Below are 16,250 nucleotides of genomic sequence, written 5' to 3' on the forward strand. Positions count from 1 at the left end.
AAACATGATTAAGGGACGTACACTATCTACGCCCCTGGATTCGCCACTGTTAAAATATTGTTTTAGTCATTAAAATTGTGTTTTAATAAATAATCTAATAAAATAACGGAAGAAAAGCATTTTTCAATTAGATGAAAATTCTGTAAAATATGATTAATTTGTATGATACATTGAAAACAAAACAAAAAACCAATTCTTACCGTCATTAGAATAATTATTTAATCCTTGTCGCTGGAATCCGACATTTTTGTTTACCTCAGTCTGATGACATTATGAAATTACCTGCGCCTACAATCATACACGGGGCGCAAAACTAAAAAGAAAATCGGGAAAATCCGACATTTTCTTTACTTTCTGCAAATTCAGGGGTTCTATTACATGAAATACACAGACGATCATACACGAAGCGCAAAAGTGACTTGCGCTAGCTTCCATTTCATTGGATAAAACTGTAACGTGATCAATTTCCAATATTAGTTGAAGGTCTTGAAGCTGTCAATCATTTTATTTATATTACAAATTTTATATACCATGTGTCTTACTCATTAACATATTTAAACAAACTCATCCTTCGGATTCGTTTGTTTAAATATGTTAACTCGTAAAAACCATGGTATATATAGTACTTAGTACTTTGAGTTTTGTAAAATAAAATTCTACAAGTACCAAGCCTACCCATTTGAGGATCGGAGATTTGTGAGAAGCAAGAAAGCGGTCTTCGTATTTTCAAACTCAGTAAATTTACTACACTGGTGGTGACCATGTTTTCCGGTTACACTCGGGTACATGATCCTGACTTGTGTTCCATTTGCAAAGCAAAAAAAACCAATCGGCAATACTCACAAAGACTCGCATTGGTTGGATTGATTGGAGTCCATGCAGCACCAATCAGTTAACGCAAGCGTTCCCACATGACATCTAACGTCGAAACGTCATAAACCTCTCTGGCAACCTTGTATCAGAGAAGAACGTTGCTATCTATCTGACTGCTGCTTTTATACGCCTGCATATCTGAAATTGAATTTTGAAAGTTTTGTGAAGATTGTTGGAATATCATTGTAAGGTAAGACTATTTATTTTTGTTTTAAGCGTTATTTTCCACAGTAAGGCAAATCCAAAGTTAATTTAGCGAACATTATTGATGTATTTGTCTTCCTGTGAACTATTCAACAACTTTTTTTTCTTTAACCTCATTTTACACAACTTTTCATTTTGGGACTGATTTTTTTCCTGACGAAAGTACAATTAGTATATTATTCCGATCATCCAAGTTAACAGCCAGGCTACAAAGTTAGAATAATTTAACTATTTAAATATTGGCTGTTTGCAAGAATCATTAACATAAATCAATCTTGTTAAAAAAAGATTTTGTATGTCAAATAAAGAAAAAGTAGCAATTCCACCGCTGCCTACAGTGCTATTTTTTTTTATTTATTTATATTTGGTTATTGTTTTTTTATTAATATATGTAAAATTGTGTAAAATTGGCTTGAAAGTGCACCATAAACATATAAAACAATTATAAAGTTAGTTGAAGACAGTCTGTTTATATAGCAGTATTGTGCATATAATTCAAATGTAATAAATTGACATATGTTATATAAGCACAGAAAATGCCAGTTAAAATTTAAAGAACACTTTATACAAATCGTGCGGCCGAAGCGCTTTTCTGAATTTACTTTCCCTAGTTATGCTCAAATGTATCATGGATTTTTAAACACGGAGATACGTTGGAGTCACTATATAATCACTATAACCCTTATAACAAAATTATTCAATGGCAAAATTTATCCGAGGTCAACTTTGCCTGGAAGTTGTTTGAACCCTTGTAAACTGCTGTTAAAATAGTACTATTTGCTATTGGTGTTATAAGAACAGGGATCATGTACAGTTAAACCTCGACCATTAGAAACTATGTCACATAATCGTTGTTCAACGTCTAAACGTCATAATTCTAATATATCTTTGGCAACGTCGCTAGTTTGTTAACTTGCCTTCAGCAGTGTGTACACGCTTTTTAAAGATTTTAAACTAATATAACCATTTGTCCGAGATTCAGCAATCGAGAACAACTTGGTAAGTTTATATTCATACATTAAAAAAACATTGATATATTATTGCATGAACGAGCAATAGGTTGGATGAGCCAAACAATGAGTTCTTTGAACAGAGGAAAAAAATGAGAAAGAGAGATGGAGTGAGAAACTGAGAGATTTAATTACAACAAATTAGGCAAATTATATTTAAAATTACCGAATAAAACAGCTTTACTGTAATATTTGCACTTTTTTTTAGAATAGAAATGGAGACCGATAATAGCAGTCTTGAGTGGAATATCCGTAGTTTAATGGTGTCATTATTTCAAGTTGCTTTCAGGTAGGTACTGACCACCATCATTATGATATATGTTCGCACTGCTAGTTATATAATTTCTAGCTTGAAATTTATTCTAAAATGTAAGAACTATTGAGTATTGGCTAAGATTTTAACACTACAAAAATGTATATTACTTCAAATAATAACCAAATGCTCCGCAGGGCGCAGCTTTATACGACCGCAGAGGTCGAACCCTGAACAGTTAGGGGAAGTATTGACACACCACTTAAGCTTGATACAGCTCTGAATTTGGATTGTGATTAAATAGTTGACACAACATAGGTTTTTGACACAGAATGAATGTGGTTTAAGAACTTAAACTTTAAAACTTAAAAATTTTAATATTTGGACATTTACCTTTTATGGTCCAATATCCAAAATCTAAATACATGGTTAGATTCAGCATATCATAGAACTCCAAGAATTCAATTTTTGATGAAATCAAATAATGTTCAATTTTAGACCCTTTAGACTTCAATGTGGACTAATTTGATAACCGGGCCCAAATATTAAAGTTCTAAGTACATGTTTAGATTCAGCATATCAAAGAACCCAAAGAATTCAATTTTTGTTAAAATCAAACTAAGTTTTAACGTAAAACAATTTGAAAACAGGACCAAAAATTAAGAATCTAAATACACGGTTAGATTTGGCATATCAAAGAACCCTAATAACTTATTTTTAAATGAAATCAAACAAAGTTTAATTTTAGACCCTTTTGGTCCCTTATTCCTTAACTGTTGGGACCAAAACTCCCAAAATCAATCCCAACCTTCTTTTTGTGGTCATAAACCTTGTGTTAAAATTTCATAGATTTCTATTTACTTATAGTAAAGTTATTGAGGGAAAACCAAGAAAAATGCTTATTTGGGACCTTTTTTGGCTCCAATTCCTAAACTGTTAGGACCAAAACTCCCAAAATCAATCCCAACCTTTCTTTTGTGGTCATAAACCTTATGTTAAAATTTCATAGATTTCTGTTATCTTATACTAAAGTTTTTGTGCGAAAACCAAGAAAAATGCTTATTTGGGCCCTTTTTGGCCCCCAATTCCTAATCTGTTGTGACCAAAACTTCCAAAATCAATCCCTACCTTTCTTTTATGGTCATAAACCTTGTGTTTAAATTTCATAGATTTCTATTTACTTATACTCAAGTTATAGTGCGAAAACCAAATGTCTTCGAACGACGACGAAGCCGACACCGACGCCGGACGACGACGTACGACCAAAATTTTTTTCAATTTTTGCGGTCGTATAAAAAAATGTTAGACATCTACATTTTCTAATTAAAAAAAAATTAAAACATTCAGTGTGTCTGGCTCCTCTCTTTGAGACTTTCTCTTCACTTTTCGTGTATTTTATTGAATGGAATATAATTTTCCTTAACGGCGTTACATAAATTCTTAATGATCCTTGCTTTCATTTTCAGCGAAATAGAAGCTAACATTATGTCTGGCGCACAAATAGTTAATTGTAACGAGACTGAAATACCACTGAATAACAATGAAGAAGATATAACAGACGACGATGAATGCGCTGCTTTTTACAAGTCCGTCAGAGATGCTGAATACAGTAAACTTGTTGACGCATATGCCAGAGAAAATATAATCCAGGAAGAAAAGGAGAGAAATAGGAAAGTAAGAGAACAAGAAAAGATAATTTCAACCAAAGAAATAACAGACGACGATGAATACGCTGCTTTTTACAAGTCCGTCAGAGATGCTGAATACAGTAAACTTGTTGACGCATATGCCAGAGAAAATATAATCCAGGAAGAAAAGGAGAGAAATAGGAAAGTAAGAGAACAAGAAAAGATAATTTCAACCAAAGAAATAACAGACGACGATGAATACGCTGCTTTTTACAAGTCCGTCAGAGATGCTGAATACAGTAAACTTGTTGACGCATATGCCAGAGAAAATATAATCCAGGAAGAAAAGGAGAGAAATAGGAAAGTAAGAGAACAAGAAAAGATAATTTCAACCAAAGAAATAACAGACGACGATGAATGCGCTGCTTTTTACAAGTCCGTCAGAGATGCTGAATACAGTAAACTTGTTGACGCATATGCCAGAGAAAATATAATCCAGGAAGAAAAGGAGAGAAATAGGAAAGTAAGAGAACAAGAAAAGATAATTTCAACCAAAGAAATAACAGACGACGATGAATGCGCTGCTTTTTACAAGTCCGTCAGAGATGCTGAATACAGTAAACTTGTTGACGCATATGCCAGAGAAAATATAATCCAGGAAGAAAAGGAGAGAAATAGGAAAGTAAGAGAACAAGAAAAGATAATTTCAACCAAAGAAATAACAGACGACGATGAATGCGCTGCTTTTTACAAGTCCGTCAGAGATGCTGAATACAGTAAACTTGTTGACGCATATGCCAGAGAAAATATAATCCAGGAAGAAAAGGAGAGAAATAGGTTAACAAAAGACCAAGAAAAGATAGAGAAGCAATTTGAAGAATTCTGGAAACCAGCCACTGACCTTGACTTACTGCGGCGTGTTTCCCAGGAGGTACTAACATATTTTTGTTTAAATGCGTTTGAGTAATTGGTGATAAGGAACTTAGCATTTAAAAAAAAACTATAGCAGTGTTTATATTTGTGTACAAAATTATGGTATCAGTGTTTATATTAAAAACAACTACACTTTCGTAGAAACAACCCTCCAATCAATCAGTAGCTCATAAAGTATCCTTCCCTTTTAATATTTTTTATTTTATTTAAATGACCTGTTTCAATATTTTGCGTAGATAGCAATCGTTTACTATCGTAAATTCATATATTTATATTATTTTTTTGTTGACAGGCACGAGACAATACAGAGAGCGATTGGACTTCACAACAAGATCTGTGTCTTAAAGAGGAACACATAGAAAAAAGACAACAAGGACCCTTCCTTTCGCCGGCGAAAGAAGAAAGAATAAACTCATTTGTGAGAGAACAGCATAACAATTACCAAAGCTTGCAAATGACAGACACGTGGAATGTAGCAATCGACAGTAAGCACATATAGAAATTAACCCCTTTAACGAAAATATGAGATTTAAAAAAAGGTCGAGGAACACGTATGAAAATATAAACAAACGTGCTTAAAAGGAAAATAATCCTAACAAATCAAACATGATAATTGTTTTCGATGTTAACCTAAATGAATTAGAAAAAAAATTATCTTATGACATGTTGATTAAAAATAACGTAGTTCCCAAGTGCAAACATGGCCTCTGTTTCATATTTGAAAATTTAAAAAGTTAAACAAAATTTTAAGAGCTTTTGAAACCAAAAAAGGACATTAAAGTATAATATAAAAACTAAAATTACCGTAATAATGAGTTTGTCGTTAGAGACACAAGCAATCGTTGGTGTTACAACAGTAACAGTGTGTCGTTTTCCAGTTTTCCAGTTTATAATTGAGAAACATGTTTGCTTTGTTTTTCAGAAGAACTGGACGGATCTGTAATAAGTGAAACTGTTCCAAATAAAAGGGGATATCTTCAACGGATAGCCAATATAGTATTTAAGGTAAATTATATTGATATTTATATATAAAAAAAGAAATCGGCAAAGGATGAAAATATATTTTTCACCATTGATTCACATACTAGTATACTGCGGGTGAAATGCTGTCATTAAGCCGAAGTTGAAACAAAATGTAAAAAATAACAATAAACGAATATTGTATTCCTTTTGTATCACTTATAGAGTGGTCTTTCAAAACAGAAACCCCCAATTTTATATCATGACTGGCATAAAATTAAAGGACCTAGTAAAATTAACACTTAATTTGACTCTTTTTTTTCAGAGAAACAAGCCTTCAACAAAAGACATCATTGATAAACATCTTGCTTTAAAGGAGGAACTAAAGTTAGATTTGTCGGCATTGGATGACGAAGTAGAGGATGAAGGTAAATTATATCCGAAATCCCCTTTTTCTATCTATATAACTATTCATTTTTTTAACCTTGGTGGCTTCTCGGTTCATTATGAATCTTGCCAGATGCTGGATATCAACAATAATATATCAGTGTCACTCATTTTTGTACGTAAAACTTCTTAAAAAAAAAAAATCATCACTGAAACTTTGAATACCAGTACAAATTGTTTGTTTCATGATATTACAATTATGTACTCAACTTGCACACCCAAAGTAGTTTTGCTATGATTGATAATGAGATTGTAATTTAAAAGGCTTTAGCTAGGCGAGAATTAAAAAAAATGTCTGACTTTCACTGTTCCTCTGTTAATAAAGTTCCATTTTCTTTAGATATACCAGACACATCAAGGACATCAGACAGTGAATGGTTCAGTATTAGTTTAAGTGACACAGAAGAAACCCCAAGACCACATCTAAGGCCATTCTTTTCATCAGTAGTGGAAGATATACACGTTTCAACGATTACTAGTAAAACAAAAGCTTCTGAAACATATACAGAAGTTGATTTTCAATCCAAACCTAACGGTGGATTCACGAGCTTTCGACAGTGGTTCTGTAAACTATTTTGTTGTCATAGCAAACCTGATGAAGATTTTGAACATTGATTATAATTATTTTCGTTTTTTATTTGTGTATTTAATAAATCTTTTATTTTTGTTTAATTTATAATTTAATTATTCAAGTATTCAAAATTTGAACATCATAATGAAATTGGCGATGTACCAGAAAGAACAGTAAACCTATCGTCGTGTCATATGTTTTCGTATCATCCATATTTCATCGGTTTCGGTTTCACACGCGTATATTGTTGCGTGTTTTTCGGTTTCTATATTAGAAATTACAACAACACTATAACTTGACATCTTTAAAACATATTCAGTCGTTTTAAAAGACGCTAGAACTAATTTAACACGAGTGCACACACTAAAATGTCTCGCCTTCTTTACTAATCATTGATATTATGTTGATAGTCCTAAGTATAAAGCTTTATTAAAAACTGTCACATAAACTTAACATTAACCAAGATAACTAAACAAAGACTAATGAACCATGAAAATGAGGTCAAGGTCAGATGAACCATGCCATGCAGACATGTACAGCTAACAATGCTTTCATACAACAAATATAGTTGACCTATTACTTATAGTTTAAGAAAAATAGACCAAAACACAAAAACTTAACACTGAGCAATGAACCGTGAAAATGAGGTCGAGGTCAAATAAAACCTGCGCGACTGACATATAGATCATAAAATATTTCCATACACCAAATATAGTTGACATATGGAATATAGTATTAGATAAAAAGACCAAAACTCAAAAACTTAACTTTGTTGATAGTCCTAAGTATAAAGCTTTATTAAAAACTGTCACATAAACACTCAACCATGAAAATGAGGTCAAGGTCAGATGACATCTGCCCACTAGACATGCACACCTTACAATTATTCCATACAACAAATATAGTAGATCTATTGCATAAAGTATGAGAACCAGATGCTCCGCAGGGCGCAGCTTTATACGACCGCTGAACATTGGGGCAAGTATGGACACAACATTCAAGCTTGATACATCTCTTAATTTGGACTGTGATTAAATAGTTGACACAACACAGGTTTCTGACACATAATGAATGTGGTCTAAGAACTTAAACTTAACCAGATGCTCCACAGGGCACAGCTTTATACGACCGCAGAGGTTGAACCCTGAACGGTTGGGGCAAGTATGGAAACAACATTCAAGCTGGATTCAGCTATAAATTTGGATTGTGATTAAATAGTTGACAGCATAGGTTTCGGACACAGAATGAATGTGGTCTAATGAACTTAAAATATTTTTTTTTGCCTTTGAGCAATTCACTATGCTGTTGAATATTAATCCTCTCAAAAAAATGTTTGAAGAAATTTTCTTTTTCTTTATGAAATCTGAAATGAGAAAAATTTAACCCCCCACCCCCATTAGTTTTCACATCCCCCTTTCCCTTTTTCCAAAACTGATCTCAATTCAAATTTCTAATGGAGTTTGCAACAATAACTACTCATTTAAATACATCATAAAATATTAAAATGTAAAATAAAGTGCTTGTTATCATTGAATGGTAAAGATTGTTTTGATTTATCAGTTGGTAGAAAAAGTGAATATACATTGTATATTGTATAAGTTGATTCAACTTCTATTCTGGACAAAGAAAGATAACTCCAATTGAAATATTAATTATATATATTGTATAAAACAAAGATTTAAGTTGATTCAACTACTATTTTGGACAAAGAAAGATAACTCCAATTGAAATTGCAATTAGATATTTCTTGCTATTGCGCAATACTGATTAATTGAAAATTTCTTGCTATTGCACAATACTGTGCAATTGAAGATTTCTTGCTATTGCTGAATACTGTGCAATTGAAAATTTCTTGCTATTGCACAATACTTAATATAATAATTTTGGATCCTGATTTGAACCAACTTGAAAACTGGGCCCATAATAAAAAATCTAAGTACATGTTTAGATTCAGAATATCAAAAAAGCCCAAGAATTCAATTTTTGTTAAAATCAAACTTACTTTGGACCATTTGGACTTTAATGTAGACCAATTTTATAACGGGACCAAACATTAAGAATCTACATACACAGTTAGATTTGGCATATCAAAGAACCCCAATTATTCAATTTTTGATGAAATCAAAGAAAGTTTAATTTTGGACCCCGATTTGGACCAACTTAAAAACTGGGCCATTAATAAACCAGATGCTCCGCAGGGCGTAGCTTTATATGACCGCAGAGGTTGAACCCTGAACGGTTGGGGCAAGTATGGACACAACATTCAAGCTGGATTCAGCTCTAAATTTGGATTGTGATTAAATAGTTGACACAGCATAGGTTTCTGACACAGAATGAATGTGTTCTAATGAACTTAAAATTTTTGTTTTCTCTTAGAGCAATTCACTATGCTGTTGAATATTAATCCTCTCAAAAAAATGTTTGAAGAAATTTTCTTTTTTATTTATGAAATTTCAAATGAGAAAAATTGAACCCAATTTTTTTAATCACATCCCCCTTTCCCTTATTCCAAAACTAATCTCAATTAAAATTTCTAATGGAGTTTGCAACAATACCTACTCATTTAAATACATCATAAAATATTAAGATGTAAAAAAAACTGCTTGTTATCATGAATGGTAAAGATTATTTTAATTTATCAGTTGGTAGTAAAAAGTGAATATACATTGTATATTGTATATAACAAAGATTTAAGTTGATTCTGGACAAAGAAAGATAACTCCAATTAAAAAAAAATCTTGCTATTGCACAATATTTTGCAATTAGATATTTCTTGCTTACTATTCTGGACAAAGAAAGATAACTCTAATTAAAAAAAAATTTGCTATTTCACAATATTGTGCAATTAGATATTTCTTGCCATTGCGCAATACTGTGCAATTGAAAAGACTTGCTATTGCACAATACTTAATATAATAATTTTAGATCCTCATTTGGACCAACTTGAAAACTGGGCCCATAATAAAAAATCTAAGTACATTTTTGGATTCAGCATATCAAAGAACCCCAAGATTTCAATTTTGTTAAAATCAGACTAAGTTTAATTTTGGACCCTTTGGACTTTAGTGTAGACCAATTTGAAAACAGGACCAAAAAAGAAGAATCTACATACACAGTTAGATTTGGTATATCAAAGAACCCCATTTATTCAATTTTTGATGAAATCAAACAAAGTTTAATTTTGGACCCCGATTTGGACCAACTTGAAAACTGGGCCAATAATCAAGAATCTAAGTACATTTTTAGATTCAGCATAGCAAAGAACCTAACTGATTCATTTTTTGTCAAAATCAAACTAAGTTTAATTTTGGACCCTTTGGACCTTAATGTAGACCAATTTGAAAACGGGACCAAAAGTTAAGAATCTACATACACAGTCATGACAGTTAGATTCGGCATATCAAAGAACCCCAATTATTCAATTTGGATGAAATCAAACAAAGTTTAATTTTGGACCCTTTGGGCCCCTTATTCTGTTGTGACCAAAACTCCCAAAATCAATACCAACCTTCCTTTTATGGTCATAAACCTTGTGTTTAAATTTCATAGATTTCTATTTACTTATACTAACGTTATGGTGCGAAAACCAAGAAAAATGCTTATTTGGGTCCCTTTTTGGCCCCTAATTCCTAAACTGTTGGGACCTAAACTCCCAAAATCAATACCAATCTTCCTTTTGTAGTCATTAACATTGTGTTTAAATTTCATTGATTTCTATTTACTTAAACTAAAGTTATTGTGCGAAAACCAAGAATAATGCTAATTTGGGCCCTTTTTTGGCCCCTAATTCCTAAACTGTTGAAACCAAAACTCCCAAAATCAATCCCAACCGTTCTTTTGTGGTCATAAACCTTGTGTCAAAATTTCATAGATTTCTATTAACTTAAACTAAAGTTATAGTGCGAAAACCAAGAAAATGCTTATTTGGGCCCTTTTTGGCCCCTAATTCCTAAAATGTTGGGACCAAAACTCCCAAAATCAATCCTAACCTTCCTTTTGTGATCATAAACCTTGTGTCAAAATTTCATAGATTTCTATTTACTTAAACTAAAGTTATAGTGCGAAAACCAAGAAAATGCTTATTTGGGCCCTTTTTGGCCCCTAATTCCTAAACTGTTGGGACCAAAACCAATCCCAACCTTCCTTTTATGGTCATAAACCTTGTGTTAAAATTTCATAGATTTCTATTTACTTATACTAAAGTTATAGTGCGAAAACCAAGTCTTCGGACGACGACGACGACGCCAACGTGATACGACCAAAAAAAATTCGATTTTTGCGGTTGTATAAAAACCGACCAAAACACAAAAACTTAACTATAACCACTGAACCATAAAATTGAGGTCAAGGTCAGATGACACCTTAGTCCTTCCATACACCGAATATACTAGCCCTATTGCTTATAGTATCTGAGATATGGACTTGACCACCAAAACTTAACCTTGTTCACTGATCCATGAAATGAGGTCGAGGTCAAGTGAAAATTGTCTGACGGGCATGAGGACCTTGCAAGGTACGCACATACCAAATATAATTATCCTATTACTTATAATAAGAGAGAATTCAACATTACAAAAAATCTGAACTTTTTTCAAGTGGTCACTGAACCATGAAAATGAGGTCAAGGACATTTGACATGTGACTGACAGAAACTTCGTAACATGAGGCATCTATATACAAAGTATGAAGCATCCAGGTCTTCCACCTTCTAAAATATAAAGCTTTAAAAAGTTAGCTAACGCCGCCGCCACCGGATCACTATACCCATGTCGAGCTTTCTGCAACAAAAGTTGCAGGCTCGACAATAAAACTGACCAGATAAGCCATTTTTATTTACAGTGACTTGACTGTTGGTGTTGCTCCCTACCGATTGCAACTTATGCAAAATTCTGATCAAATTGCAATTTGTTTTATAAAATCAATTATTTCAACTGGTCAGAATTTTGAAAAAACTGCAAAAAAACACAGCCAAGTGATTAATTTACAGTGTTGGTGATATTATAAAACATACTTACAATCCTTTAAGACTAACTCCACTTTAATGATGTTGTGACAATACAACAAATGGAAGTTTTTAACGCCTTTGCACGGTCGGTTTGTGACAATATTAAGTCTTATCAGTTTGTATAGGTATATTATAGCCATTACCTTTCTAAAGGTGAACTGTTGTTATTTTGAATTGCTATAAAATTGTCAAAACTAAGCTTTCTTTCGGAAAGTATTTAATATTCATAAGAATCATACATTTTGTGAATTAAAACATTTCATATTCAGTAAAATTTCAATACGTTTGTAGGAAGTTTCCATGGGGAGATAATAATTTTTTCTTTCAAAAAGTCTTAGTTTTAGGTTATCTTCCCATGGAAACTTATCAAAAGCATATTGTTATTTCACGCATATTTTAATGAATAGGTAATGTTTTATTTAAAATGATATCCGATTCTTATGAATATAGAATACATTTAGAAAGAAACTATACAAAGAGTTTATACATTTTTATAGAAATTCAAAATAATAAGATTTACCTTCAGCATGATATTAACTATGATATACCTATACAAACTGATAGACTGATTTTGTCACAACAACATTAAAGTGGACAAAAATCATTTTGAATTGAAAGTATTATTTATTTTATCACCTTGCACTTTCACATTTTTGACTGAACAATTTGTTAAAATTCTGACCAGTTGAGAAATTTGGTTTAATAAAACAAATTGCAATTTGGTCAAAATTTTGAATGAGTTGCAATTGGTGGAGAGCAACACTAACGGTCAAGTCACTGTAATATCAAAAATATGCCTCACTAGAATAGTTGTTGAGCAATATTCTGAGGGGTTACATGAAGTATAGCTATATCATCTGCCTGCCCGACATCGGATCTTCAAGACATGTGACTGTCATGTGGTTTTTGTCGAGCCTGCAACTTTTGTTGCAGAAAGATCGACTTGGGGAAAGTGATCCGGCGGCATTAGCCAACTTCTTAAAAGCTTTATATTTTAGAAAGTGGAAGACATGTTTGCGAACGAACTTTCCATCAGTCACATGTCCAGTGTCCTTGACCTCATTTTCATGGTTCAGTGACTACTTGAAAAAAGATTTTTTGTAATGTTAAATTCTCTTATTATATGTAATAGGATAACTATATTTGGTATGTGCATACCTTGCAAGGTCCTCATGCCTGTCAGACAGTTTTCATTTGACCTCGACCTCATTTCATGGATCAGTGAACAAGGTTAAGTTTTGGTGGTCAAGTCCATATCTCATACTATAAGCAGCAAGTCTAGTTGATTCGGTGTATGGAAGGACTGTAAGGTGTACATGTTTAACTGGCAGGTGTCATCTGACCTTGACCTCATTTTCATGTATCAGTGGTCAAAGCTAAGTTTTTTGTGTTTTGGTCTGTTTTTCTTAATCTATAAGCAATAGATCAACTATATGTGTTGTATGGAAAAATTGTTAGCTGTACATGTCTGCCTGGCATTGTTCATCTGACCTTGACTTCATTTTCATATGGTTCATTGGTCAATCTTTAGTTTTCTGGGTAATGTTAAGTTTATGTGACAGTTGAAATAAAGCTTTATATTTAGAACTATCAACATAATATCAATGATAGGTAAAGAAGGAGGGACATTTCAGCTTGGGCTCTCTTATTGTACTTATGGCCCTGGTTTTGACCATGAATTTCATGTGTTTTTCATTTTTCTACTTTTAGGAGAATAATCATGCCAAATTTTTCCCTGAAAAACCCAGGGGTTAAGGGTACATTTTTTGTACATATATGCACATGATCACTGTTGGGCAGGATTTACAAAGTTTTGTGACAATGACTTAAAGGGTATTTGTTTTGTTGACTGTGAATAAACATGTCTTTCTATGTTGTGATGTTATACCATTGTTTCAGAAAAGGGAGCAGGTTTGGTACCATTAAAATGTTTAATCCCACTGTTAATGTTTGCACCTATCTTAAGTCAGGAATCTGATGTACAGTAGTTGTCGTCCATTTATGTAGTTCATACGAGTTTCTTGTTTTTATATAGATTAGACAGTTGGTTTTCCCATTTGAATGGTTTTACAATAGTAATTTTTTGGGCCCTTTATAGCTTGCTGTTCGGTGAGAGCCAAGGCTCTGTGTTGAAGGCCATACCTTGACCTATAATGGTTTACTTTTATAAATGGTTACTTCCCAAGTTGGATGGAGAGTTGTCTCATTGGCACTCATGCCACATCTTCCTATCTAATTGTCATATATTTTCTTTAACTGTATGTTAGAAATTAGGCTGTCAGTTTTCTCTATTGAATAGTTTCACATTTTTCATGCTTTTTAACGTTAACTATACAGTATAAGGTTTTCTCATTGTTGAAGGCCATACGGTTGCCTAAAATTGCTAACAGTTGCTGATAGTTTTCTCATTGGTAATCATACCTCATCTTATTTGTATACATACAAACAAGAAGATTTCTTATTGTTAGATGTAACCCCAGGGCACTCACTAACAACTGTTTGAGTCATCGGAAAAGCAAGCAGTTTTTACTGGAATGAAAAACACTTCAATTTTCCTCTTCAATAATTTATTGTGGGTTTATTTTTTTGTTGCCTCTGGTTTGTTGAAAACATATGTGAGACAACATTTTCCACAGTATTGTCTGTCAAAATGGTTTGCCATGAATACACCGGCACCACACTCTTCGTTGGGACATTCACGTCTCAGTCGGGTGATTTTACCGTTCTCATCAACCTGAAAAAATAATAATAGAACCATGATAATACAATACATATGTGTGCTTCCTACAATGTTAAAAAACACTGAATATATATTGAAATCAAATGCTCAGACTTTTGGTAAGCTTTTTTAATCATTAGCTTCATCATAATAATGGTCATCAAAGCATTATCTTTCCATAATCACAACCTGTTCAACATATATGTTACAACAATAGCTTGCAGATACTTTATTATTCTTAAAATCTAATACTGTAAATTCAGAAATTATTGTGAGGTTTTTATTATTGCTGCGACAGAGTTGAAAGCGCAATAATTTAAACTCACATTTTGAAATATTGTATATGAATTAAACAGGATTTTTCTCAAAATTGTAAAAATTATAATCCCATTTAATTCTAATACGACAAAATCGCAATAATAAATGCAAGCAATAATTTCTGAATTTACAGTACTTGAAATTCTGCAGTCTTCACGGATAACTACAAGTCCTACAGCATTGGCTTGTAAAATTCTTCTCTACAAGCCAACAGAATCCAACTAAAATTTTCATAAAAAATAGCTTCTGGACTCAAAAGTTAAGTGTGAAGGCGGAGTCTGCCATAGATTTGAAGGACTAAGAAATAAAAGTTTTCTTTTTGTTATAGTTGTTCCTGTTGACCTAGTTTGGAATATAATACATGTACTTAGTACTAGTAGTAGCATTAATTTTTTAGAATTTAGTTTTTCCTTTCACGATTGTATAAAGCCGAGATATGCTAAAAGAATGATTGTTTGATGCGAAGCAGGAGATGCTCAGACATGGTAACGCTTAGATTTTAATCATCAGCTTCGTTAGGTGTCCTAAGTGTTGTCATCAAAGCATCAAATGGAGTAAATCATTCAAATTAATGTTTGAATGTTTATAACATATTCATTCATGCTTGAGGAACACAATTCTCTTATTAGAATACCAATGCCATTATTAATCACGTATCATATATATTTTATTTTTTTTCTTATCTGAATGAACCTCAAGCTTTTAATTTGCTATGCTTTTTCAAATTTTTGAGGTAGAAAGTTGATCAAATTTCTGTTTAGTAATGAGTTGCTTTTTGATTACAAGGCAGTACATGCAAAGATAAGAAGCAAGCACGGTCGTATATAATTTTTGAATTCTATTATACGTGGGAAGTGTTAACTGATAACGTATATATCATTTATATTGCTACTCTATTTCTTGAAAAATTCAGTCTATATACATTTATAAAAAAATTACAACCTGTTTAGTCTTTTTATACTTTGCTCAAGCTCAGTCATGGTAACGCTTAGATTTTAATCATCAGCTTCGTTAGGTGTCCTAAGTGTTGTCATCATTGCTCAAGCAAACAGAGTAAATCATTCAAATTAATGTTTGATTATTCCTAATATACATGTATTCAGTCATGTTTTAATAGGAACACAATTTTTTTCATTAGGATACCAATGACCTTACCAATTACATACCAAATGAAACCTTTTGTTATTTGAATTAACCTGAAAGTTTTCCATGATGTTTTTTCAAATTTTTTAAGGGAGAAATTTATCAAATCAAATTTCTATTTAGTATTAACTGAGTTGCTTTTTTTCGTTTACTGTCTTACAGATATTTCCAGGGAAGTACATGCAA

At 32.4% G+C, this 16,250-nt stretch overlaps 2 protein-coding genes across 4 annotated transcripts in view; one reads left to right on the forward strand and one right to left on the reverse strand.

Annotated features, from left to right (window-relative positions):
- The first annotated feature begins 936 nt into the window (after positions 1-936).
- Positions 937-6,980, forward strand: LOC139516408 (trichohyalin-like). 2 transcript variants are annotated; one of them, XM_071306484.1, is made up of 7 exons: positions 937-1,063; positions 2,296-2,376; positions 3,807-4,899; positions 5,194-5,386; positions 5,824-5,906; positions 6,187-6,289; positions 6,649-6,980. In XM_071306484.1, the coding sequence occupies exons 2-7, from the start codon at positions 2,303-2,305 to the stop codon at positions 6,921-6,923; spliced, it is 1,821 nt and encodes a 606-aa protein (XP_071162585.1). In that variant the 5' UTR covers positions 937-1,063; positions 2,296-2,302; the 3' UTR covers positions 6,924-6,980. The 2 variants fall into 2 exon arrangements, with proteins under 2 accessions (XP_071162585.1, XP_071162586.1); XM_071306485.1 differs by lacking the exon at positions 937-1,063 and adding an exon at positions 1,963-2,076.
- A 7,454-nt stretch (positions 6,981-14,434) lies between these two features.
- LOC139516451 (ubiquitin-ribosomal protein eS31 fusion protein) overlaps positions 14,435-16,250 on the reverse strand; it is a 40,151-nt gene continuing 38,335 nt past the window's right edge. For both annotated transcript variants that reach the window (XM_071306587.1, XM_071306586.1), the window contains exon 5: positions 14,435-14,618. In XM_071306587.1, coding sequence (XP_071162688.1) covers positions 14,463-14,618 — 156 coding nt within the window. In that variant the 3' untranslated portion in view covers positions 14,435-14,462. The remainder of the gene's footprint in view (positions 14,619-16,250) is intronic.

Source organism: Mytilus edulis, chromosome 3 (assembly GCF_963676685.1).
Source record: "Mytilus edulis chromosome 3, xbMytEdul2.2, whole genome shotgun sequence".
Taxonomy (NCBI): domain Eukaryota; kingdom Metazoa; phylum Mollusca; class Bivalvia; order Mytilida; family Mytilidae; genus Mytilus; species Mytilus edulis.